A 27,087-nucleotide genomic window follows, 5' to 3' on the forward strand; every position below is an offset into this window, starting at 1 on the left:
TATGTCTATGATATATAGCAGCAACAGCAAGGGTAGTAATAAACCACTTATTACAAATTTTACGACTGAGGCTAAGTGCCCACGATGCTGAAATGCTGCATATTTTTTCACTTATCCCTGGCAGGAAATACGCATGTGGTTTTTACATGCACCAGGTAGAAGCGTTTGTCAAGCGTTTATGCATGCATTTCTGCATGCAGGTTATCAAGCGTTTTTCCAAGCGATTTTAGCATCACTTGGAAAAGTGCTTGACAACTTGGTCACACTATATAAATCCATGCAACCGGCATGGATTTATATAGTGTGACCAAGTAATAGTTAAAAAAAAAAGAATAAGAATGGTAAAAAATAAAGATTATACTTACCTTCCGATGTTCTCCCGGTGTTTTCTCCTCTCCGTCCGGTGTCTTAGGCGGCTCGCGGTGGTGTGAAGGACCTGCGGTGACATCATTGAGTCATGTGTCAGGTCACATGACTCAATGATGTCATGGCAGGTGCTTCACAACACCGCGACCCATACAGCAGACCAGGCGGAGCGGATTAAACACCGGGAGGACAACGGAAGGTAAGTATAATCTTTATTTTTTATTTTAAATTCTTTTTTTTACAGGTTCTATGAGAGTCTCATCTTCTCCAGACCTGGGTACCATCCGCACATTGAACCGTGTGATATCCACATGTGCAGATGCAGTGATGCAGATGTCACGCGGTCCAATGCAAGTCAATGGCGGCGATTAGACTGCGTGTCCACAAAATTAATGGACTTGCTGCGGATTTTTCCGCAATGATAATCTGCAGCGGAAATTACCGCAGCATGTGCACAGCACATGCGAATTATCATTGGGGACCATGGGGCACATATTACCAAGTGTTTTTTAAGCGTTTTCGCTGCCGAAATTCCGCGTCAAAAAACGCTTAAAAAACGCATAGTGGGCACACAGCCTCAATCTGAATTCAAGAGTTGCTTGTTTGTAAATAAAAGTGTGATCCCTGTGTTTTGAGATCCACCATTTTTATTTAAAAGAGAAATCTCACAAATTCTGAAAAGTAGAAACATATGTTTCCCTACAAAAATGTTCGCGTTAACATAATTTTTTGAGTTTGCGTCATTGCTCCATTAGTCAAATATTAATCATTAATACAACAGCCAGTTACATGTGCTTGCTGCTAGAACGTGATTCTACCTAGATTTTCTGGTCCCTTCCTATTTGGTAAAGGCACGTATATATTTTTTAATTCTTTTTTTAAGAGAAAAAAATGACATAATCTTGAAACTTAAATACAAGTGTTACCTACTAAAATGTTCCTCTTCATTCCTCCAATAATCTAATATTAGACTTGTACACACGCCACCAGAGTACAGTGACCAGTTGCACCTGCTTGCTTGTGGAAAGTGATTCTAACTACATTTTCTATTCCCATCCGATTTTATTATGTACACTACAAAGTTATATTGTGGTTCGGTGTTAGCCAGAAAAATTGATGTAAATACTTTTATGCCCAAAAATGACAAAAGTATTCTTGGAGTGATACTTTTATTGGCTTACCAGAAAAATATATATACTGTATATGCAAGCTTTCAGAGCACAGAGGCTCCTTCTTCTTTGTAATATTGCCTGAAGAAGGAGTCTCTGTGCTCTGAAAGCTTGCATATATATATAATTTTCTGGTTAGCCAATAAAGGTATCACTCCGAGAATACTTTTGTCATTTTTGGGCATAAAAGTATTTACATCCGATTTTAGAAAAGCATGTGGCCTTTTTTTTCTTCAACTGTAATATAAAAGGTCTCTTTATTTTTGGTATACCTGTATTATTTTTCTTCTCTAGATACCGCACACCCCATGGCCATACTGCTGTTGTTGGCACACATTTGTTAACGGTCATGAATCTACATGTAGGAACTTGGCAACCTAACATTTTAGGTTTTATTAACTTGCTTTTCATTTTGGCTGAACGTCATTATAAAAAAAAAAAAAGTTGAACAAAAAACAACAATAAGAGGTTAAGGTTTTGCAACTGTTTGACTAGTCACATTTAACAATTATAGGCGCCACAGCAATTCTGCTGACTGTTGCCACAAACTATTTTCCAAGCGTGTAATTGTGTACAAACCTCTTTATTTAGGGTTAAGCATATTTTGGCAAGCGAGGGAGAAATTTAAACCAATAATTGGTTAACTTTGTCAACCAAATTTAGAAACAAATGAAACATTTTACTTTTGGCCAAAATGTATGCTAGACAGAAACATGGTAAGGGCAATAGACGTGGCAGGGCGATAGAAAAAACCTAATATCACGGATTAGAATGTGCTTGCCGCTAGAAGCAGCTCTAACACCACCAGAAGTGCTGGCAGCAACCGTCCCAACAGTAGTAGTAGTACTAAAAGCAAGTCACATTTGACCTCCTTTGCAAACTCTGGCAAGCACATTAATGGGGAGGAAGCTGACGGTGTAATGGTGTGTATGTCCCATCGCTCATCTCAATCATAGCTGGATGATGTAGCTTCTAACAGTGATACCCTCAGCTAGAGTCAGCGTTCTGCTCAGTCCACCTCCTTCGCCACTATATCAGTTGTTGTAGAGAATGAAATTTCCAATCCGTCAATGACAACAGTTTCTATTCTGCCCCAAGAAGATATGTTGCTAATAACAGTCTGTAAAACCAAAGAAATGAGTCAGAGCCTAAGTTGGTATATGTGCAATGTGTAAGAGCACATTCCAACCATGGATATTTCACCGACAAAGCTCAAGAAAAAAAACAAAATGAGCATATACCCTATATCACATTGAGGTCAGCTAACACTAGGTAAGGTGTTAATACAGGATAGGACCATCACAATTGGGTACACCTGGTCACTTTGTCAGGACTTTTATGCTTTTTTGATCAAAATAGTGTTAACTAAGTAATCTATGTTATTTACATGTACTATTTACTTATTTGCTCTACGATATATACTCGCTTTGGTTTTTTTTCTTGGGTTTTTTCCAATCTATGTTGTAGGCTTTGCAAGCTGAAATGGTAGGGACACTGTCCATGGTAGTAACTTTCTGAGCCAGGCCAAACTTTGGGACTGGAATCAGGTGTGTGGGGTTGTGGGGGAGACAAGGAGCACTGTCCATTTCCACACACAAGTTTGCCACAATTGATGCCAGACCACACCCGGATTGTATTGCCTTTTTGTAAAAGAATTGCATACATTCAGGTTCAATGGAAGATACCTAGCCATCATTATTTATTGTACCAAACAGCTGTCTCTGCCAAGTTTGGGCACAAAATGCAACATTTTTTTAAATCAAAATTTATCAAATTGTATACATCAATTTTTTGATACAACAAACTCACCTTTTTAATTTTGGGTGAAATTAAATATCATTGTGACTGCATTTTAATTGAATTTCCCTGGTAGCAACCTGATCAATATTGTGAGAAAGGGAACAATTTTTGAAAATTATCCAACCAAAATTCTTTAAACTTCAAAAGTAAAAAAAAAAAATAATGTATTCAAAAATTGTTAATTTTTTTGGAAGTGGTGGAATTGGCATATTAGCAGGAAAACCTGTCTTCGTTCCCTCATCAGTAAAGCTATGACCAAGCGACCACTATGCGCTCCCTGAAAAGGCAACACTTCTCCATGTGTGTGGCCCCTGTGAAGAGTAGTTCAGAAGTGAAAATAATGTTTTTAAAATTCTTAAACTAAAATTCTTTAAATTCCTTAAATTAAATTTTCTGTCAAAAAAAGATTTTTTTTTTCCAAAATTATTAAGAGATTTTTTAGGTGGGGGCATTGGCTGTCGTATTAACAGGAGAAATATGAGTTTCTTAATTGGTGAAGCTTTTGCACAGTGAACAGCTGCCGACTGCATATAGTGCCAGCAATTTTCTTTCACAAAATTAACAATCTGATACACTGAGGCAGCAGCAGAACAATTTACAATATAGATGACATGATGGATCAGATGGTTTATCTGCCTTTGAAAAAACTGATGCACATCAGCAGAGTTGAACCACCTGAAAATTAAACGTTCCGTCGTACTTAGACTCTGACCTTTCTCAAGGAAATACCCTGAGCCCCGTTTCTATGGATTTATTGGTCAATAAATTAGACCAGTAGTAAGAACTGTTCCAGTTTGCTATGGGTGTACTAACAAGTTCAGCTCCAATGTAATGTCAGGGTGGGTGTTCAGAATGGCTGGTGGATTTGCTACAGCAAAGCGAAATAGTTTATCTGCTATAAGTGTGAGAAACCTAATATTTTGTCAAAATTAATCGGGCATGGAGACGTGCCGACTTTCCTGCACCATCAGCTGATGCCATTGATTACATTGGCTATACAATATGTCTGCCTTCATGTCCATTGACTGTCATCTGCACCATTCGGCTGCCACCATAGCCATTTGGCTGTACTCTGTCAGACATCTCCTCCCTTTCCATCATGTCATCTATACAATGCTTCCCACTGTGTTTTATAGCGTTAGACAGTACTATTGATGCTGGAAAATGTGCTGCTTTCATGTTTTTGTACCCTGAAGAAACAGCTCTGAAAATATGGCTAATTTTTTTAAAAAGCTTGGTGACAACAAGCCATAATTTCTTCACATTGAAAGCAGAGCAATTTTTTTTTCTCCAGAAAAAGAGGATAATTTTTGAATGGGATAATATTTCTCAATTATTTTTGAAGCCATTACTTCACATTCAAAACAGTACAGTATATCTGTTTTGTCTTCCTAATTGAAGAGATAATTTTGAACAGCTTATGAAAAATAAATTGTTTTTTTCATTTAGTAAAATGCAAAGATCTTTATACTCCACAAACAGCGATAATTGTTTCACCCAACTATGTGATAATTCCACGGCTTCTTCCATTTGCACCACCTTTCTATAAACTACAGCAATACATGCATATACTCTCCCAAAAGGGATAATTTTTAGATTGTTCATACAATTTATGTGGCCTAAAAAGTCTGATACTCCAGTGTGGTGTTAATTAATTAATGTTGTCCTGCAAAATAAAAGAGGTTTTACTATTACCTTATTTTTTGGACTATAAGACGCACTGGACCGTAAGACGCACCTAGGTTTTAGAGGAGGAAAATAGGAAAAAAAAATATTTAAGCAAAAAATGTGGTCATGATGCCCTGTTATAGGGGAGGGAGTCTGCTGCTTACATTGGTATTGGGGTAATGTCCCCCAATTCTGTTAATATCCTCCATCCTGGTATGTATGGCCCCTCCTTCCTGGTATACGTGGCCCCCATCCCATCTTGGCATACGTGGCCCTCATCCCCATCCTGGAATGCATGGCACCCCTTGATCTCCCATCCTGGTATTCATGGCACCCCTTGATCCCCCATCCTGGTATGCATGGCACCCCTTGATCCCCCATCCTGGTATGCATGGCACCCCTTGATCCCCCATCCTGGTATGCATGGCACCCCTTGATCCCCCATCCTGGTATGCATGGCACCCCTTGATAACCCATCCTGGTATGCATGACACCCCTTGATCCCCCATTCTGGTATGTATGGCACCCCTTGAGCCCCCATCCTGCTATTCATAGCACCCCTTGATTCCCCCATCCTGGTATTCATGGCACCCCTTGAGCCCCCATCCTGGTATGCATGGCACCCCTTGAGCCCCCCTTCTGGTATGCTTGGCACCCCTTGAGCCCCCATCCTGGTATGCATGTCACCCCTTGATCACCCATCCGGGTATGCATTGCACCCCTTGAGCCCCCATCCTGGTATGCATGGCACCCCTTGAGCCCCCATCCTGGTATGCATGGCACCCCTTGAGCCCCCATCTTGGTATGCATGTCACCCCTTGATCACCCATCCAGGTATGCATATCACCCCTCGAGCCCCCATCCTGGTATGCATGGCACCCCTTGATCCCCCATCCTGGTATGCATGGCACCCCTTTATCCCCCATCCTGGTATGCATGGTACCCCTTGATTCCCCCATCCTGGTATGCTTGGCACCCCTTGAGCCCCCATCCTGGTATGCATGTCACCCCTTGATCACCCATACTGGTATTCATGGCACCCCTTGAGCCCCCATCTTAATATACTTGGCACCCCTTGAGCCCCCATCCTGGTATGCTTGGCACCCCTTGAGCCCCCATCCTGGTATGCTTGGCACCCCTTGAGCCCCCATCCTGGTATGCTTGGCAGCCCTTGAGCCCCCATCCTGGTATGCTTGGCACCCCTTGAGCCCCCATCCTGGTATGCTTGGCAGCCCTTGAGCCCCCATCCTGGTATGCTTGGCACCCCTTGAACCCCCATCCTGCTGCCCACAAAAAAAACCCAATCATACTCCTCTCTCCTCCAGCGCTGTCCCGCTCTGCTGCTGACACTCTCACTGTGTGAGCCGCACATGGCATCCCTGCCATGCGCCCTCACACAGTGTGAGAGCGCGCACACTGTATCGCAGCGCGGCTCCTGCTGCCGCTCTGCGGTCAATATGTCTGCTACTAAAGACCATGGATATTCACTACAACCCATGGAAGTGGGTTGTAGGGAATATTCATGAGCTTTAATAGTGGGCACACAGACTGCAGACCTCGGCAGGAGCCGCGCTGCGGTACAGTGTGCCGGCTATTAAGGAAAATGAATATTCCCTGCTGCCCACACCCATGGGCGTGAGGAGCAGGGAATATTCATTTTCTTTAGTAGCGGGCACAGCGCAGGCCGCAGCAGTCGGCTGCTGCTTCCTGTGCCCCGCTGATCTCCCGCTGCTGCTCCCCCAGACCTCCTACCATGCAGAGCCAGAGTATATACAGTGAGATAGTATTCTTACTATTAGACCCACCCCCCACTTTCCTCCAAAATTTTGGAGGAAAAAAGTGCGTCTTATAGTCCGAAAAATACTGTAATTATTAGTGGGTATGTAAGAGCAATGAAGATTTAGATAATGATTTTCACTTAGGAACCTCAAACAGTATAGTGATATATTTTACATGAGGTATAAGGTATGTGAACATCTGAGTATAATGTTATCAAAAAGAGTAATTACTTTGCAATTTAACAATTAAAAAAGTAGAGCAATTTTATATTATACTTTGTCATCCCTGAGATTCTAGGGATTAATTGTCCAGCACAAAGGTAATTTATTCCATTGCAATATTCAAAGCTCAGACTTTTTAATTTTAATGAATGTTTCTTGTTTATGATACGCTTCATTGAAGCTTCAGCTATATAGTGTAATTTCAGGCTCTAGTGTCCAAAAATTGCTCATTAAGGTAAATCTGTGTTTGCTGCTTATCTCCTATATACAATAAATTTCCAATGCATACTTACACATTCACGTAAAAACATCAATTTATGTAACCTATGTAACATTAATATGTACAACATATATCTCCTGCGTGCTGTAGTACATTTGCGACAAATGTTGCAATTTTTTGAATAATCACAAATGATGAATCAGGGGAAGACATCTGGAAACCCCAAACTCTGCTCACAATGGTGAACTAAAAAAGAAAAAACAGGTGAACAGATATAAAATAGACTTAAAAAAGGCCCAAGTGAAAAGATGAATTTGGTGCAAACACCAAAAACTCCACAAAGCACGCAATATTGGATCAGGCCGGCTGTAATAGTATACACTAACCTGTAGATATAAAATGGTATCTGTAAAATGTTCTGTGTCCATAACTATCACTATAAGCCTTTTTACTTGCTGTTATATTTGTAGCTTTGCACATAACACAATTTCTACATGGAACAAAATACTTTCTCATTTAAAATCCCATATTTGTCACCTATCTTCTTCTTCTTCACTACATTCTGATGCCAGATAATAGCTAAATTGTGGCTAGCCTTGTAGAAGTCTGATATGGAAAATAAGTTCAGGAAAAAGCAGCAGCAAGAAACTATTTAAGATGCCAAGTAGGAGCTGCAATCCATCTCTGAGAAAGGAAAGCATTACTTTTCTAAATGTATTGGAAGATTGCTTGGTCTATCCAGGCTTCCGTAGTAGTAGGAAGCGCTGTTTGTGAAACTCAAGGATTACTTCAGAGACACCAAGGGCTGAGATTCTAGAAGTGCAAGTGACCAAATATTCTATGATTAGAACAATATCTATTCATTATGACTGTAACACTACGTTCTCAATCAGTATTTTGGTACGGTTTTGATGTTGCAGATTTTGTGCAGCATTTCTGCACCTATTAGCTAACTAAGGTTACTTGAATCTATTTCTTTGCATTTTTTTTCCGTTTTTGACACTGCTTTGTGACTCTTTTTGGTGTGTCATGTTTTAAATAAAGCTAATTTGTTTTTGATACTTCCTGGTATTAGGCTTAGACAAAATTGTATTTATACAGTCACATGTAGTTTACATGCGTTTATAGTCCCTTTCCTCAGCGGAAGCACGCTAAAAATTAATATCTATTTTTTACCTGCATATTCGCTGCATCTAATGAGATTCTCTAAGGAAAAGCCACATATAACTCTGTGTGCCCGCAAGAGAAATTGACATGTTGCAGATTTCAAGCACACACTGTGAGTCAGTTTGCGCACAGTAAAGATCCCATCTACTATGCTAGAACGCTAAGGCCTCTTTCACACCTCAGTGTCTCTGGTACTTGTGGTGACAGTTTTCACATGTACTGGAGACACTGACACACACAGACCCATTCAAATGAATGGGTCTGTGCACATGTCACTGTGTTTCTACGTACCATGTGTCCGGGGCAAAAACATGCTGACATGTCTGTTTTTTGCATGCCGTACAGGCCGCAAAACGTCCAACACATGTGCCCACTGATGACACACGGATGAAATCCGTGTGACACGTACCGGCGTCTTTGAATCAGAGGTACAGTTAGTGCTGTTCCCAAGTGGGTGATGAAGGAATCTCTCATAATTGTCCCCTACCAGCGCTGCGATCAGCGTGAGCAAGGGACAATGTTGAGAATTGTATTCTGCCTCCGCTGTCTCCAACTGTAAAAATAAGAATAAAATAAAAAACACATTATACTCACCTTTACACCTAATTCTCTGAAGCCATTGTCTCCTGTAAACAAACCAAAAATAAAAAAAGAACTATATCCCTCATCTGTCCGAAGTTTAAATAATCCAGCGTCCCACACCGTAATCCATCTGTGTGACATTTCTTCAACAGTGTGTGTACTGGCTTGGGGCGACTGCTCATGCTGAGGAGCAGAGGAGAATGACTCGATGCAGCCAGTGGGCCCCTGAATGGCACTGAGCTTAGTGAGTGAAAGGACACTGCTCAGTAAGGTGTAAAGGTGAGTATAATGTGTGTTTTATTTTATTCTTATTTTTACACTTATTGGAGACAGCGGGGGCAGAATATTACTCTCAACATTGTCCCTTGCTCGCACTGATCGCAGATCAAGCAGGGGACATTGATGAGAGATTCCTTCAGCACCCGGCATTGAGAACATTGCTGACTGTACCGCTGATTCCCAGGCGCCCGTACGTGTGATTCTGGTCACATGTGTGCCACACAGGTACACATGAACATGGATATCTCTGGCACTGTTTTTTCCAGTACTGGTAATATCAGGACGCGTGAAAGAGGCCTAAGACTGTATTTTTGGCACAGCGAAAAATCACAGTGTCAAAAACTCATCAACAACTCATCATGGGAACTTGACTTTATGAGCATAACCACTACTTTAAATACAACATCGTGTATAAACTAGCGCCGTCAGTGTAGCACAGCATTGAATACACAGTCAATAGTTACTACCATTTTACAGCTACAGGTTAGTGTTTACTATTACAGCTGGGCTTTTGTATTATAGAGCTCATAGTGTACTGTATCTCATGTACTTTAGGCTATGTGTATAGAGTAATGTGGCTGGTAACGTTTTTTCTTGCTCTCTGGTTTTATTGCATAAGTGCAGGAAATGTATGTTTTACATATTAATGTCATATATGTTTTATATATTGATGTTTTTACATTTATGTATTTAGTGTATGCTCACAGATGCATTAGGGAAGTAGTGCTGGTGTATAACCAATTAGTTTACTTATACACATACTGTTGACTGGTAATATTCTTCCAAGTGTTTGTTAAATATAGTAGCAGCAGTGTATTCTGTATATAGGAAAAATATATTCTGTATTCTGTATATAGAGGAAAAATATATCATATTTGATTGTAGAACAATCTCTGGACCTGTGCATAAGAAGATATCTTGATTTAGTGGGGCCCTAGTAGGTCTCAGCCAACTCTGATCGCTGCTATTCAACCTAAAAATGACACTATCAATCTTTTGAATTACACACTCGTGCCCAGGAGTTCATTCTGGTGCCCATTGGCCCCGTGTTTTTCTTATGGCAGCCGTGGGTCTGCTGAAGTCCACTGTCACCAACATCTCAGTACTCCATACGAGACCATGGTTTGTAGTACATACTATAATACTGACAATTCAAAGAATCAAGCAATTGCAGGCTTGAGTAATCTATGGAAACTAAAAACATAGGGTGAAGTGAAATAAAATAAATAAATAAAAACACATGAAAGTTTGAATCACCACCTTCTTTTTCCCAGTTCAAAAATATAAAAATAAAAAAAATAAACATATTCAGTATTGGGGGGGGGGGGACCACAAAAGTCCAACCTTTGAAAGTATGAAATTATGTAATTGTTTTGGTAAACATTGGAAAGAAAAAAATGTAATAATAAAATTGCTGTTTTTTGGTCACCACTCCTTTGACAAAAAATGCAATAAAGAAAAAATAATCAAAAAGTCTTATGTAGAATACAGCTTGGTATGCAAATAAAAGCCCTAGTACAGCTCCATTGATATAAAAAAAATAAGCTATGGGTCTTGTAAAATGGTGACACAAAATATTTTTTTCAATGAATTCAGAATTTTTTTTACATCAGTAAAAAATAAAATAACTAGATAAGTTTGGTATCCCCATAATTGGACTGACCTGGAGGTCATTTTTACTGCACAATGCACATTGTAAAAACAAAGCCTATAGAAAAATGGCCAAATTGCAGAGTTTTTTTTCAGAATTTCACCTCACTTGCAATTTTCCCCCCATTTTTCAGTACATACAGTACAGACCAAAAGTTTGGACACACCTTCTCATTTAAAGATTTTTCTGTATTTTCATGACTATGAAAATTGTACATTCACACTGAAGGCATCAAAACTATGAATTAACACATGTGGAATTATATAGTTAACAAAAAAGTGTGAAACAACTGAAAATATGTCTTATATTCTAGGTTCTTCAAAGTAGCCACCTTATGCTTTGATGAGTGCTTTGCACACTCTTGGCATTCTCTTGATGAGCTTCAAGAGGTAGTCACCGGAAATGGTATTCCAACAATCTTGAAGGAGTTCCCAGAGATGCTTAGAACTTGTTGGCTCTTTTGCCTTCACTCTGCGGTCCAGCTCACCCCAAACCATCTCGATTGGGTTCAGGTCTGGTGACTGTGGAGGCCAGGTCATCTGCGTAGCACCCCATCACTCTCCTTCTTGGTCAAATAGCCTTTACACAGCCTGGTGGTGTGTTTGGGGTCATTGTCCTGTTGAAAAATAAATGATGGTCCAACTAAACGCAAACCGGATGAAATAGCATGCCATGGCAAGATGCTGTGGTAGCCATGCTGGTTCAATATGCCTTCAATTTTGAATAAATCCCCAACAGTGTCACCAGCAAAGCACCCCCACACCATCACACCTCCTCCTCCATGCTTCACGGTGAGAACCAGGCATGTAGTCCATCCGTTCACCTTTTGTGCGTTGCACAAAGACACGGTGGTTGGAGCCAAAGATCTCAAATTTGGACTCATCAGACCAAAGCACAGATTTCCACTGGTCTAATGTCCATTCCTTGTGTTCTTTAGCCCAAGCGAGTCTCTTCTGCTTTTTGCCTGTCCTTAGCAGTGGTTTCCTAGCAGCTATTTTACCATGAAGGCCTGCTGCACAAAGTCTCTTCTTAACAGTTGTTGTAGAGATGTGTCTGCTGCTAGAACTCTGTGTGGCATTGACCTGGTCCCTAATCTGAGCTGCTGTTAACCTGCAATTTCTGAGGCTGGTGACTCGGATAAACTTATCCTCAGAAGCAGAGGTGACTCTTGGTCTTCCTTTCCTGGTGCTGTCCTCATGTGAGCCAGTTTCGTTGTAACGCTTGATAGTTTTTGCAACTGCACTTGGGGACACTTTCAAAGTTTTCCCAATTTTTCGCACTGACTGACCTTCATTTCTTAAAGTAATGATGGCCACTCATTTTTCTTTACTTAGCTGCTTTTTTCTTGCCATAATACAAATTCTAACAGTCTATTCAGTAGGACTATCAGCTGTGTATCCACCAGACTTCTGCACAGCACAACTAATGGTCCCAACCCCATTTATAAGGCAAGAAATCCCACTTATTAAACCTGTGAAATGAAAACCATTTCCGGTGGCTACCTCTTGAAGCTCATCAAGAGAATGCCAAGAGTGTGCAAAGCAGTCATCAAAGCAAAAGGTGGCTACTTTGAAGAACCTAGAATATAAGACATATTTTCAGTTGTTTCACACTTTTTTGTTAAGTATATAATTCCACATGTGTTAATTCATAGTTTTGATGCCTTCAGTGTGAATGTACAATTTTCATAGTCATGAAAATGCAGAAAAATATTTAAATGAGAAAGTGTGTCCAAACTTTTGGTCTGTACTGTACCTATATGGTCAATGGAATGTGGTAATTCAAAACTACAACTAATTCTGTAAAAAAAAAAAAGACCTCATACTGTGATTTCAATGGAAAAATAAAAAAAAGATATGGCTACTGAAAGAAGGGTAGTAAAAAAAACGAACTGGTAAATGATAGTTGACCACTGAGGAGAGGGGTTAAAGATATTGATAGTGGAAACTAATGATAGATTTTTTTATTCTATTTTCTGTGAGAAGAAGTACACCACCTTTGACAACACTTTTAGTAAAGGATATGATCCTCTGTTATCTACATATACAGTTACAATAAAAATGATACACGCTTTTTAGATTTTATGGTTTTACAATCAGTACATAATAAACAAAAATCATCTGGTTCTTTTGAAGGTCTTACAATTAGGCATGTAAACCATTGGATGAAGAACAACACAAAATAAATTACACCATGTCATTATTTATCAAAAAGACAATAACTTTACCAAAATGCAGAAATAATGTGTAAATAATGAAGTACACCTTACTGCTTCCATAGGGAGTAAGAGTATAAGTAGGAGCCATATGCTGCTAATCAAATTCTTCCTTTTTATTGTTCATGAGCAAATGTGATCACCTGCCACGCCGGAGCAAGGAAATGCCCGGCGTGCGGAGCAAAAGCTGGAAAGAAGGTAAAGGGTGCCCCGACGATAGGAAGAGGGGAGACCCCTAAACACTCATCTGAGACTGCACCCTGTTCTCCCTATCGTCCCTAGATGGGTCCTTCGCCCCCATGCATGATCACGTATCTAAGCCCTGGCTGGCCCTGAGCTAGCCCTAACTAGTGAGTAGGGCAGAAAGACAATAGTCTCACTATTAAGGTAAGGAAACACAGGGAGGGAAAAGGAAACACAAGGAGAAATCAAACAAGAAATGGAACTCCACCGCTTAAACTGGAAGAACTTCTCCAGGGACTGGAGCAACTTCTCCAGGGAGGTCAGCATAGGAAACCTATAACCAGCATAGGAGAGAGCTGGGAGTGGGTTTAAATAATGTAAGGAAGTGGCAGCAAAATGCAGCAGAGATTAGAGCCATATGGAATCCCAGCAGGATCAAAAAGGAACTCTTAACCCCTTCCATACCAAGTGACAATCAATCTACACCACTCACGTTAAACGCCAAGCGGACTCCAAAGAGGACCTGCGATCTGTCAACTGCTGCGACCTTCTGATCCCAGATACCCCAAAGGTCTCAGCAGGATGGGGCACATTCGTGACATCACCTCTGTAAAGCAGAAGTTTTGGTACTTTGTTAGCCTATACCTGGTGTGTTTTAACACAAAGCCAAAAAGGAAAAACACAGCAATGATTTTAAAGAAGCAATTGTTACGGCCCATCAATGTGGGAAGAGTTGTAAGGGTTATAACACCATTTCCAAACAATTTGAAGTTCATCATTCTACAGTGAAAAATATTATTCACAAATGGAAAACATTCAAGAGAGCTGACAATGTACCTTGAAGTGGATGTCCCAGCAAATTCACCTTAAAGTCAGACTGTGCAATGGAAATTTGCAAAAACCCCAAAGCTTTCAGCTCAGTCTCTAAAGGGCACTGTTAACATGTTAAATGATCAAGTTGATGGCAATTCAATTAGGACCAGATTACTGTGCCCGGATATTGCAAGAGTTGTAAATTAACACATGCCCTCAAACTGCTAAAGATGGTTATACAAGGTTTTGATTCATTGGGTGTACGTAATTTTTAACACACACATTCTGAATTTTGGCCTAGTTTTTTGTTACATACATAATAATATGTTGTAAACTGTAATGTGCTGTTGCTCATCTGAGGTTGCGCTTACTTAAGGATTTCTTAATAACATATGCCGTCCTGATATGTAATGTTGTCTTAGACATGATAAATCATTGCACCTGCGATATGTGACCAGCAGGTTATTGGAAAGGCAAGTTATTTTTTCGTTTAAGGCCTCATTCAGACGTCTGCAATTTTTCTTTTGTTTAAAAATATGAACTATTTTTCATCAGTGTTTTGGATCACATTTTCCTCAGTATTTTGTTCATGTTTTGGTGTTTACCATCATTGTTTTTTCAGTGATTGAAAACTTCTATCCTTTACAATGTTAAAAATGAACTACACATGTATTGCACACTGATGGAATGTGTGCTGTTACTTAGTTTTTACAGACTTATAGACCTGTCTGGGTAATTTTGCTCTCAGACTCAGATCAAAAATAGACATGTCTTCGTGATTTTTATGCTGACGCACGGCCCTCAAAAGCATGATCATGTGAATAGCACCATATGCATGTTTTTCTCAATATCTGACATGAAATCAGAGTAAACCTTTCCCATTTAAGGTCAATTAGGATTACCATAATTTTTAATATTTTCCAAGTGCCAGAATAGTGAGAGAGAGAATGTTTTAAGGCATTTTTATTACTTACTGCAAAGTCAAAAGTTTACGTACATTTCATTAGTATTTGGTACCATTGCCCATAAACTGAATGACTTGGGTCAAAGGTTTGGGATATCCTTCCACAAGCTTCTCACAATAGTTAATCGAAATTTGGGCCCATTCTTCCTGACAAAACTGGTGTAACTGATCCAGGTTTGTAGGTCACCTTGCTCGCACCTGCCTTTTCAGCTTTGCCCATAAATTTTCAATAGGATTGAGATTAGGACTTTGTGATGGTCACTCCAAACATTGACTTTGTTATCCTTAAACCACTTTGTTACCATTTTGGCAGTAGGCTTTGGATCTTTGTCCATTTGGAAGACCAATTTCCGCCCAAGCTTTAACTTCCTGGCTGATGTCTTGAAATGTTGCTTCAGTATTGCCACATAATCTTCTTTTCTCATGATGCCATCTATTTTGCAATGTGCACCAGTCCCTCCTGCAGCAAAACAAACCCACAACTTGATGCTGCCACCTGTGTTTCACAGTTGGGATGATATTCTTAGGCTTCCAAGCTTCTCCCTTTTTCCTCCAAACATAACGATGGTCATTATGCCCAAAATGTTCAATTTTAGTTTCATGAGACCGCAAGACATGTCTCCAAAAATTAAGGTCTTTGTTCCTGTGTGCATTTGCACAAATTAATCAGGCTTTTTTATGTTTCTTTTGGAGGAATGGCTTCTTCCTGGCAGAGTGGCCTTTCAGCCCATGTTGATACGGTACTCTTTTCACTGTGGTTATTGATACAATCTTACCAGCTTCCAACATCATCTTCACAAGGTCTTTTGCTTTTGTTTTTGGGTTGATATGCACATGTCGGACCAAAGCACGTTCATCTCTGGGACACAGAACCCTTATCCTTCCTGAGTAGTATGATGGCTGGACATTCCCATCTTGTTGTACTTGCATATAACTTGTTTGTACAGATGAACGAGGCTCCTTCGGGTATCTTGAAATTGTACCCGGGATGAGCCAGACTTGTAAAAGCCCACATTTCTCTTCCTGATATCTTGGCTGATTTCTTTAGACTTTCCCATGATGATACACAAAGAAGCAGTGTGTTTCAGGTGTGCATTAAAATACATCCACAGGTGTGTCTTTAATTAACTCAGGTGTTGCCAAAAAATCAGAAGCTTCCAAACACATGACATCATCATATGGGCAATCCAGAATTGTTTAAAGGCATAGTATTCTTAGGGTATGTAAACTTTTGACTTTGAAGTAAGCAATAAAAATGCCTTAAAACATTCTCTCTCTCATTATTCTGGCATTTGGCAAATATTAAAAATTATGGTAATCCTAATTGACCTAAAACGGGAAAGGTTTATTCTGATTTCATGTAAGATATTGAGGAAAACATGCACATGTGTCTTTTTATATAGTGCATGTAAACTTCTGGTTTCAACTGTATATATGGCCCCCTGAGGAAGTCAACAGATGAAACGTGCGTAGGGGTTGAGGGACGCTGCATAACTTTGGTGCCTGCAACACAGCTGCCTTGTGGTATGTTAACCATTTGCTTAACTATGCTCTGCATGTTGTACTGTTAGGGTTTTTTATTTACTCACAGTCTGCATTATAGCACTACGTTATATAGCATAGCAACTATTTCTTACAAGGTATATATTAAATAGGCATTCTTATGCATATGTCGATCCCTCACAGTATGGAGGTGCTTTTTATCTCTTATGATTCGTTTGTATGTATATTTTAACAATAAAATTTAATGTTTGCTGAACTTATTTGGTCTCTGATAAGTTTATCAGATAAGAACCAAATTACTTGATGTTTATGTATATATGGCCTTGTAGTAAATTGTGAATCAAGATGAGTCATAGGATATGCCATGTGTGTAGGCTTGTTGTTACTTTGTTGACATAATACCTTGGATAAGGTGTAATTTTACTGCAATACATTTAGAATTCTATTTTGTATAAAGGACATTTTACCTTCTCTACACTGTTATTTTCTGGGTCTAGTTAAAACTTTTTTTGTAATCAGCAAAATTAAATTTGGATTTGTTTTTGCCTGCCATCTCCCAAATTACCCCTTCAGTGTTTTAGAGTAAATTGTGTATTGGAATTTTCTAGCTATTTATATGTAAATAGACCCGTCTTTTGATATTGGCTAAAGAACGGTTGCTAGCATTCCTAGTAATCCAATCTAAGTTGCATTTTTTTTCTGCCACTCTCCATTCATAATGGCACTTGAGGGCAAACAGTTTGATCCTTCTGTCAACATAATTTTCCTATGCAATAACGGAGAGAGGAGGAAATTTTGCTTCAAGGATTCAATGTTGCTATTTTCCAAGTCTTACAATACCAGACATGACATAACAGCTGAGCAGGGAGCAGCGGCACAGTTCTATCGAAATGCCAGCAAAGCTTTGTACTGTCTATCTCCCTTTCAACATCACAGATTGTCATTTCTAATCAAATACTTAAAAAATGAACTCATTTGTTTGAAAATAAACCTGCAATCAAAATGTAAGTATTAAACTATTACTATGAAGCCAAACTATATCTGTCATCACAATCTGCGTAATGATTCAAACATGGCAACTGGGCTAAACTCATTTGTAGTTTATTGTTTTATGTGTTTGGAGATTGAGAAATTCATTCCTTACGCACAAGCATATTTACTGTGTTATCCTACTATCTTTATGCACCATTATTACCACTTTTTAGAGTTTTACTTTGATTGAACTTATATTATATCTATCTCAGAAAGTTGCATAAAGAGCAATTTCATAATTTATTGTAAAAGGGTATTTCTCACCTCAGACTTCCATGCTTGATGGGGTTAACTACTGCCAGACCGCTACTACTTGAGATTTAATCATGGCAAAAATATCTTGGCTGAGTTATGCTAGCTATGTCACAACCACAGTAAGAGCGAAGTACAGCAAGTTATGCAAACTGCAAAGCTTGCTGTTCTATACTGTTTTCATAACAATCATTTGTATATGAGTTAATGAAACAGCGTACCTCAGCCGCTCTCAGTTGTTTCCACAGCTGCAATGGTCAGAGCCTGGGCAGTGTTATCACCGAAATCAGTCATAAGAGTCGGACATTGAAATAACTCTAATTTCTGCATTGCTCTCCATAATAGCTTGATAGCTCTGATAATAAGCTCTTGTATGTTCAGCACAACTGACCCCAAACTAGTGTTACTCTGCAGCTTTACCATGCAACATAAGTTGCATATGTAGGATGTGCAGCATTCAAGCAACAAAAGTGATTATTTTTTTTTAGGGTTTTGATTTTTTTTCTTTTTGTGAGATATTACATCCTGATGCTGCACTGTAAAGAAAGTGAACATATACCTTTTAAGTAGGATAAATCATTTGTTCCAAGCTGAAACAATATTTTATTTCAATAACTTAGCCAGCCCCTTTCTCCATCATGGCTTCTGTAAAATATAGAAGGAGGTTGACTAAGCTACTGAAATGAGCTGACACCCAGCACACTGCTCGTGCATCACCAATTCAGAGATGGGAGAGAAAGCTTTCTTTTTTTTTCCAAATTAGTCTAGAAATGAAGAGATGCAGAATTGAGGACACAGCAAGGCATTAAGTCACATACAGTCATGGCCGAAAGTATTGGCACCCTTGAAATTGTTTCAGAAAATGAAGTATTTGTCCCCAAAATGATTGCAATTACACATTTATTTCCTTTTGTTTATTGGAGCAACACAAAAAAGTGAAAAAAAGGCTAACTGAACATAATTTCACACAAAACCCCCAAAATGGGCAGGACAAAATTGTTGTCACTCTCAACTAGAGATGAGCGGTGTTCGACTAGAACTGTTCGCCAATCTCAAATTCGAGCTGTTTTGGGCGGTGTTCGAGTTGTTTGACGAACCCGAACGATTTGCAAAAAATTCGGCTGTTCGAGGTTATGTTCGATAACTGTTCGTGCACCAAAAGCGTGTCCTGCATGTCTGGCGCTATTTAGAGCACCAATCATGCAGGGATTATCTGCCACTCACTGTAATGCCACAGCCATGGTGGTTGTGGCATTACAGTGATTGCCCAAATCGATGGGAACAGTGCCAACAGTGAAACATGAAAAGCCGGCAATTCAGCAGCGGCATACACCGGTACCCGACAATTTAGAACCGAAAGAATAGAGCTTCACACATAGATTAGATAGATATAAACATGTCAGCCACATATATACGAAGTACAGTGAAAGTGCTGCTTACTGTACTTGTCATTTAGCGTAAAGGATTTATCAAAAAAAATAATAGTGTTTTCATGCACCGTCTCTTTAAAAAAGCCGGCCGGCAATTCAGCAGCGGTACCCGACAATTTAGAATAGAAGGAATAGAGAATCACACATAGATTAGATAGATAGAAACATGTCAGTCACATATATAAGAAGTGCAGTGACAGTGTTGATTACTGTACTTGTCATTTAGTGTAAAGGATTTATTTAAAAAAATAATAGTGTTTTCATGCACTGTCTCTTTAAAAAAGCCGGCCGGCAATTCAGCACCGGTACCCGACAATTTATAACAGACAGAATAGAGCATCATACATAGATTAGATAGATAGAAACATGTCAGCCACATATATGCGAAGTACAGTGACAGTGTTGCTTACTGTACTTGTCATTTAGCGTAAAGGATTTATCAAAAAAAATAATAGTGTTTTCATGCACCGTCTCTTTAAAAAAGCCGGCCGGCAATTCAGCAGCGGTACCCGACAATTTATAACAGACAGAATAGAGCTTCACACATAGATTAGATAGATAGAAACATGTCAGTCACATATATATGAAGTACAGTGATAGTGTTGGTTACTGTACTTGTCATTTAGTATTAAAATAAAGGATTTACTATTAAAAAAATTGGCGTGGGGTTCCCCTTAATTTTAGGCTCTAGCGGAGGTTAAGCAGACGGCTGGGGCAGATGTTTAAAGCCTGGGAAGGGGGTAATACCCACGGAGCTTCCCAGGCTACTAATATCAGCCCCCAGCTGAATACATAGCCTTTACTAGCTATTAAAATGGGGGACCCCCCAAAAAAAATGACGTGGGGTCCCCCCTAATTTAATAGCTAGCAAAGGCTAGGCAGACAGCTGGGGGCTGATATTAATAGCCCAGGAAGGGAGCCATGAATATTGGCCCCCTCCCAGGCTAGAAACACCAGCCGTCAGCCGCCCCAGAAATGGCGCATTCATAGGATGCGCCAATTCTGGCACTTAGCCTCGCTCTTCCACGCTGCCCTGGTGCGGTGGCAGGGGGTAATAGGGTTGGGGTTGATGTCAGCTTATAATGCCAGCTGACATCAAGCCCAGGTTAGTAATGGAGAGGCGTCTATAAGACACCCCCATTACTAACCCCATAGTCAAAGTTAAAAAAAACACAAACACCCAGAATAAAGTCCTTTAATTGAAATAAAGACACAATCCTTTATTGTTCTAAATTAAACCATACTTACCATCACGCCCATTCCAGCTGAAGCCAACGATCTCCTGCAATAAAAGAAAAATAATAAAGCAACCTCATCCTTACCTTTCCATGGTTCCCACGACAGCTTCAGCTCTGCTACATCGAGATGACAGGCTGGACCGCAGCAGAACGCTGCCATCCAGCCTGTCATCCCGCAGACACTGAGAAGCGCAGGCTTGCTTGCGCTGCTCAGCGTCTCTCTGTGACGACATCCAGATGAGCCGAGTTCATGTCCAATGAACTCGGCTCACCTCATGCACGTCACTGACAGCGTGGGAAAATTCTCAAGCTGAAGCGGTGAGTGCAGGAGAATTCTCCCACGCTGTCAGTGACGTGCATAAGGTGAGCTCATGTCCAATGAACTCAGCTCACCTCCTGCACGTCACTGACAGCGTGGGAGAATTCTCCTGCACTCAGCGCTTCAGCGTGAGAATTCTCCCGCTGAAGCGCTGAGTGCAGGAGAATTTTCCCACGCTGTCAGTGACGTGCATAAGGTGAGCTCATGTCCAATGAACTCAGCTCACCTCCTGCACGTCACTGACAGCGTGGGAGAATTCTCCTGCACTCAGCGCTTCAGTGTGAGAATTCTCCCACGCTGAAGCGCTGAGTGCAGGAGAATTTTCCCACGCTGTCAGTGACGTGCATGAGGTGAGCCGAGTTCATTGGACATTAACTCGGCTCATCTGGATGCCCTCACAGAGAGACACTGTGGAGCGCAAGCAAGCCTGCGCTTCTCAGTGTCTGCGGGATGACAGGCTGGATGGCAGCGTTCTGCTGCGGTCCAGCCTGTCATCTCGATGTAGCAGAGCTGAAGCTGTCATGGGAACCATGGAAAGGTAAGGATGATGTTGCTTTATTATTTTTCTTTTATTTCAGGAGATCGTTGGCTTCAGCTGGAATGGGCGTGATGGTAAGTATGGTTTAATTTAGAACAATAAAGAATTGTGTGTTTATTTCAATTAAAGGACTTTTTTCTGGGTGTTGTGTTTTTTTTAAATACTTTACTAGAAATTCATGGTGGTCATGTCTAATATTGGCGTGACCACCATGAATTTCCTGAAATAATTTAAAAAAATTGAAGTGGGGCTTCGCACTATATTTGTGTCCAGCCAGGTACAGCAGGCAGGAACGGGCTGCCCCCATCCACCAGCTGCCTATTTGTACCTGGCCGGACACAACAATATAGGGAAGCCCTTTTTTTCTTAATTATTTCATGAATTTCATGAAATAATTAAAAAAAATTGAAGTGGGGCTTCGCACTATATTTGTGTCCAGCCAGGTACAGCAGGCAGGAACGGGCTGCCCCCAACCACCAGCTGCCTATTTGTACCTGGCCGGACACAACAATATAGGGAAGGCCTTTTTTTCTTAATTATTTCATGAATTTCATGAAATAATTAAAAAAAAAGTACGTGGGGCTTCGCCCTATTTTTGTGTCCAGCCAGGTACAACTAGGCAGCTGGGGGCTGGAATCTGCAGCGCAGGGAGGCCCAAGCTTTCTGGCCCCCCCCGCTACAAATTGCAGTCCGCAGCCACCCCGGAAAATGGCGCGTTCATAGAAGCGCCATCTTCTGGCGCTGTACCCAACTCATCCAGGGCCCTGGTGCGGTGGCTCACTGGGTAATAAAGGGGTTAGGGCCAGCTTGGTATTATCAGCTGGCCCCAAGCCCAAAATTCATGGGGTCATGCCAGTATTAGACATGACCGCCATGAATTTCTAGTAAAGTATTTAAAAAAAACACAACACCCAGAATAAAGTCCTTTAATTGAAATAAAGACACAATTCTTTATTGTTCTAAATTAAACCATACTTACCATCACACCCATTCCAGCTGAAGCCAACGATCTCCTGCAATAAAAGAAAAATAATAAACCAACCTCATCCTTACCTTTCCATGGTTCCCACGACAGCTTCAGCTCTGCTACATCGAGATGACTGGCTGGACCGCAGCAGAACGCTGCCATCCAGTCTGTCATCCCGCAGACACTGAGAAGCGCAGGCATGCTTGCGCTCCTCACTGTCTCGCTGTGACGGCATCCAGATGAGCCGAGGTCATGTCCAATGAACTCGGCTCACCTCATGCACGTCACTGACAGCGTGGGAAAATTCTCACGCTGAAGTGCTGAGTGCAGGAGAATTCTCCCACGCTGTCAGTGATGTGCATGAGGTGAGCTCATGTCCAATGAACTCAGCTCACCTCCTGCACGTCACTGACAGCGTGGGAAAATTCTCCTGCAATCAGCGCTTCAGCGTGAGAATTTTCCTACGCTGTCAGTGACGTGCATGAGGTGAGCCGAGTTCATTGGACATGAACTCGGCTCATCTGGATGTCGTCACAGAGAGACGCTGAGCAGCGCAAGCAAGCCTGCGCTTCTCAGTGTCTGCGGGATGACAGGCTGGATGGCAGCGTTCTGCTGCGGTCCAGCCTGTCATCTCGATGTAGCAGAGCTGAAGCTGTCGTGGGAACCATGGAAAGGTAAGGATGAGGTTGCTTTATTATTTTTCTTTTATTGCAGGAGATCGTTGGCTTCAGCTGGAATGGGCGTGATGGTAAGTATGGTTTAATTTAGAACAATAAAGGATTGTGTCTTTATTTCAATTAAAGGACTTTATTCTGGGTGTTTGTGTTTTTTTTAACTTTGACTATGGGGTTAGTAATGGGGGTGTCTTATAGACGCCTCTCCATTACTAACCTGGGCTTGATGTCAGCTGGCATTATAAGCTGACATCAACCCCAACCCTATTACCCCCTGCCACCGCACCAGGGCAGCGTGGAAGAGCGAGGCTAAGTGCCAGAATTGGCGCATCCTATGAATGCGCCATTTCTGGGGCGGCTGACGGCTGGTGTTTCTAGCCTGGGAGGGGGCCAATATTCATGGCTCCCTTCCTGGGCTATTAATATCAGCCCCCAGCTGTCTGCCTAGCCTTTGCTAGCTATTAAATTAGGGGGGACCCCACGTCATTTTTTTTGGGGGGTCCCCCATTTTAATAGCTAGTAAAGGCTATGTATTCAGCTGGGGGCTGATATTAGTAGCCTGGGAAGCTCCGTGGGTATTACCCCCTTCCCAGGCTTCAAACATCTGCCCCAGCCGTCTGCTTAACCTCCGCTAGAGCCTAAAATTAAGGGGAACCCCATGCCAATTTTTTTAATAGTAAATCCTTTATTTTAATACTAAATGACAAGTACAGTAACCAACACTATCACTGTACTTCATATATATGTGACTGACATGTTTCTATCTATCTAATCTATGTGTGATGCTCTATCTTTCTGTTCTAAATTGTCGGGTACCGCTGCTGAATTGCCGGCCGGCTTTTTTAAAGAGACAGTGCATGAAAACACTATTATTTTTTTAAATAAATCCTTTACACTAAATGACAAGTACAGTAAGCAACACTATCACTGTACTTATTATATATGTGACTGACATGTTTCTATCTATCTAATCTATGTGTGAAGCTCTATTCTTTCTGTTCTAAATTGTCGGGTACAGATGCTGAATTGCCGGCCGGCTTTTTTAAAGAGACGGTGCATGAAAACACTAATATTTTTTTTAATAAATCCTTTACACTAAATGACAAGTGCAGTAACCAACACTGTCACTGTGCTTCTTATATGTGTGACTGACATGTTTCTATCTATCTAATCTATGTGTGATGCTCTATTACTTCTTGTCTAAATTGTCGGGTACCGGTGTATGCCGCTGCTGAATTTGCCGGCCGGCTTTTTTAAAGAGAGTGTCTTCTGAGCAGTTTGTCAGCTTTTGGACACCTTTGCAGGTGTTTTCTATGTGTTTCTATGTGTTTTTGTTTGCCTGCCATTGGTTTTAACGGTGTTCGACGGTGTTCTAAGGTGTTCGACGAACAGTTCGACGAACAGTTCCTCGAACATCCCGGTGTTCGACGAACCGAACCGAACCCGAACACTACGGGGGTGGCTCAACACTACTCTCAACTAAATATTTGGTTGAACAGGCTTTGGAATAACTAACTGCAGTCTAGCTTTATTATGGGTCTGTGTCAGCAGTGGGGTCCTCTTGAATTTCCTTCCCACCATAGCGTTTCATTTCATTTAAATGTTGACTGATAGTTTGCGCTGACACTGATGCACCCTGAGCCTGCAGGACAGCTTGAATTTCTTTGGAAATTGAATGGGGCTGCTTATCTATCATCTGGACTATCCTGTATCGCAACCTTTCATCAATTTTTCTTTGCTGTTGACATCTAGGCAGATTAGCTACAGTGCCATGGGTTGTAAACTTCCTGATTATGTTGCGCACCGTGGACAAAGGAACATCAACATCTCTGGAAATGGACTTGTAACCTTGAGATTGTTGATATTTCTCAACAATTTTGGTTATCAAGTCCTCAGACAGTTCTGTTAATGTGGCACACACAGACACACAACGCAAAGATTGAGTCAACTTCTCCCCTTTTTAATCTGGTTTCAGGGGTGATTTTCATATTGCACATACCTGTTACTTGCCACTGGTGAGTTTGAATGAGCATCACATGCTTGAAACAAAGCTGTTTAACTCCAATTTTTTAAGTGTACCAACAATTTTGTCTGGCCCATTTTTGGGGTTTTTGTGTGAAGTTATATCCAATTTGCCTTTTTTTCTCAGTTTTTTGTATTGTTCCAATACACACAAAGGAAATAAACATGTGTATAACAAAACATGTATAATTGCAATAATGTTCTGGAGAAAAAATAAATTTTCCGGAACAATTTCAAGGGTGCCAACACTTTCGGCCACCACTGTATTATGAATAAAATATATTATTAAGTCAAAAAATGTTACATTTTATAAACATAGTTAAAGGAAAAGCAGCAGCACAGGCAATCTAAAAGAGGGGATGCACGCCTCTAAGGACTTGATCCAACAGTCACCAGTAGTTAAAACATATGGAGAATGATGCATCGCATCCAGTGAAATGAACCTTTTATTAACTCATGCGACATTTCAGCTCCAGTGAACCTTTATCAAGCAGAAAAATAAAGCAATAGTGAACAGTATTTATAAATATACTAACAATCAGTAATTACATCATCATTGTGTCACTAAGCAGAAGAAAATAAGTGTGTCAAACACAACGATCAATAATGTCAACAGTTTGTGTCAGATATCACTTCAATAAATATCGTGAAAGACAATTCATGTGTTATTGTATATGACAATATGTGAAAAGTATTAAGTAATCCAAAAAATGTATAATTCACAAGTGTGTTCAAACTCAATGGTGACTCCATTCATAAAAAACATATCACATAGTCAGTAATATCATAAAAAAGGCTCCAGACTGTAAATTCATGGTGTCCACAGCATGCTCAGAATGACAACTGTCAATGAATGGTATCTATCCAGAGAGAAGAAGAAAAAAAGGGACTTAAAAAAATGGAACCAAGTATAAACTTCCTGGGATATTTCCATCCATCATATCCCTAATCTATGCAAAAATGATTCTTCTGCGGCTATTTTGCAGGAGGATATACTGTAAGTGGGGTAATAGCCCATAATTAATGACTACACATAAATAACACGTACAAAATGAGAATGTCGCATAAAGGGCTGTTACGCTACATGTCAAATGATGCCCACAGTAAGATATTAATAACAATCTGTATGTTACTCCATGAATATGGATCTATAGTACAATATGGCCACAAAGGTTCTTTACAGATAAGTAAGACAGCAGGGGTCCATACTGACAAAACTGTTATACAATTTGACCACTAGGTGTCAGTAGAAAGTAAATGTATTTCAGCAACAGGCTCTTTTTAACCCCTTTACCCCCGAGGGTGGTTTGCACGTTAATGACCAGGCCAATTTTTACAATTCTGACCACTGTCACTTTATGAGGTAATTACTCTGGAACGCTTCAACGGATCCCCCTGATTCTGAGACTGTTTTTTCGTGACAAACATTGGAGCTCCCCCACAAGTGACCCCATTTTGGAAACTAGACCCCCCAAGGCACCTATCTAGATGCATAGTGAGCACTTGGAACCCCCAGGTGCTTCACAAATTGATTCATAAAAATTAAAAAGTGGAAAAAAACACACTTTTTCATTTTTACGGATTAATTTGTGAAGCACCTGGGGGTTCCAAGTGCTCATTATGCATCTAGATAGGTGCCTTTGGGGGTCTAGTTTCCAAAATGGGGTCAATTATGGGGGAGCCCCAACGTTTAGGCACGCAGGGGCTCTCCAAACGCGACATGGTGTCCGCTAACAAATTGGAACCATGTCGCGTTTGGAGAGCCCCTGTGTGCCTAAACATTGGAGCTCCCCCACAAGTGCCCCCTTTTTGGAACGGATTCCTGATTTGTCAATTTTATTATGTAGTGTTATATGCCAGTTTTGTATTACAACCTGGCAAACACTACACAACTGAAGTATGACAACCTGACGAACACTACGTCAGCTGTGTAGTGTTCGTCGGGTTCTCATACGTCTGAAATTAATTCAATAGTCCATGAAGGCAAGGTATCTTCTGAAGCAGTCTTTCATGCAGAGGCCAGGTTTGTCGGGGC

The 27,087-nt window shown here is 40.7% G+C and overlaps 1 protein-coding gene across 3 annotated transcripts in view; it reads left to right on the plus strand.

Annotated features, from left to right (window-relative positions):
• The window catches only part of IMMP2L (inner mitochondrial membrane peptidase subunit 2), a 1,848,527-nt gene that overhangs the window by 877,231 nt on the left and 944,209 nt on the right, over nt 1-27,087 (plus strand). The window contains exon 1 of one of the 3 annotated variants that reach the window (XM_073651975.1): nt 17,403-17,584. The exons of the other annotated variants lie outside the window; for them this stretch is intronic. Within the exon in view, the coding sequence (XP_073508076.1) occupies nt 17,583-17,584 (2 nt within the window). The 5' untranslated portion in view covers nt 17,403-17,582. Of the gene's footprint in view, nt 1-17,402; nt 17,585-27,087 lie in introns of those variants that run through there. 3 annotated transcript variants of the gene reach the window in all.

This window comes from Phyllobates terribilis, unplaced genomic scaffold (genome assembly GCF_046119375.1).
Source record: "Phyllobates terribilis strain yellow unplaced genomic scaffold, ASM4611937v1 Scaffold_11__3_contigs__length_659146591, whole genome shotgun sequence".
Lineage (NCBI taxonomy): Eukaryota > Metazoa > Chordata > Amphibia > Anura > Dendrobatidae > Phyllobates > Phyllobates terribilis.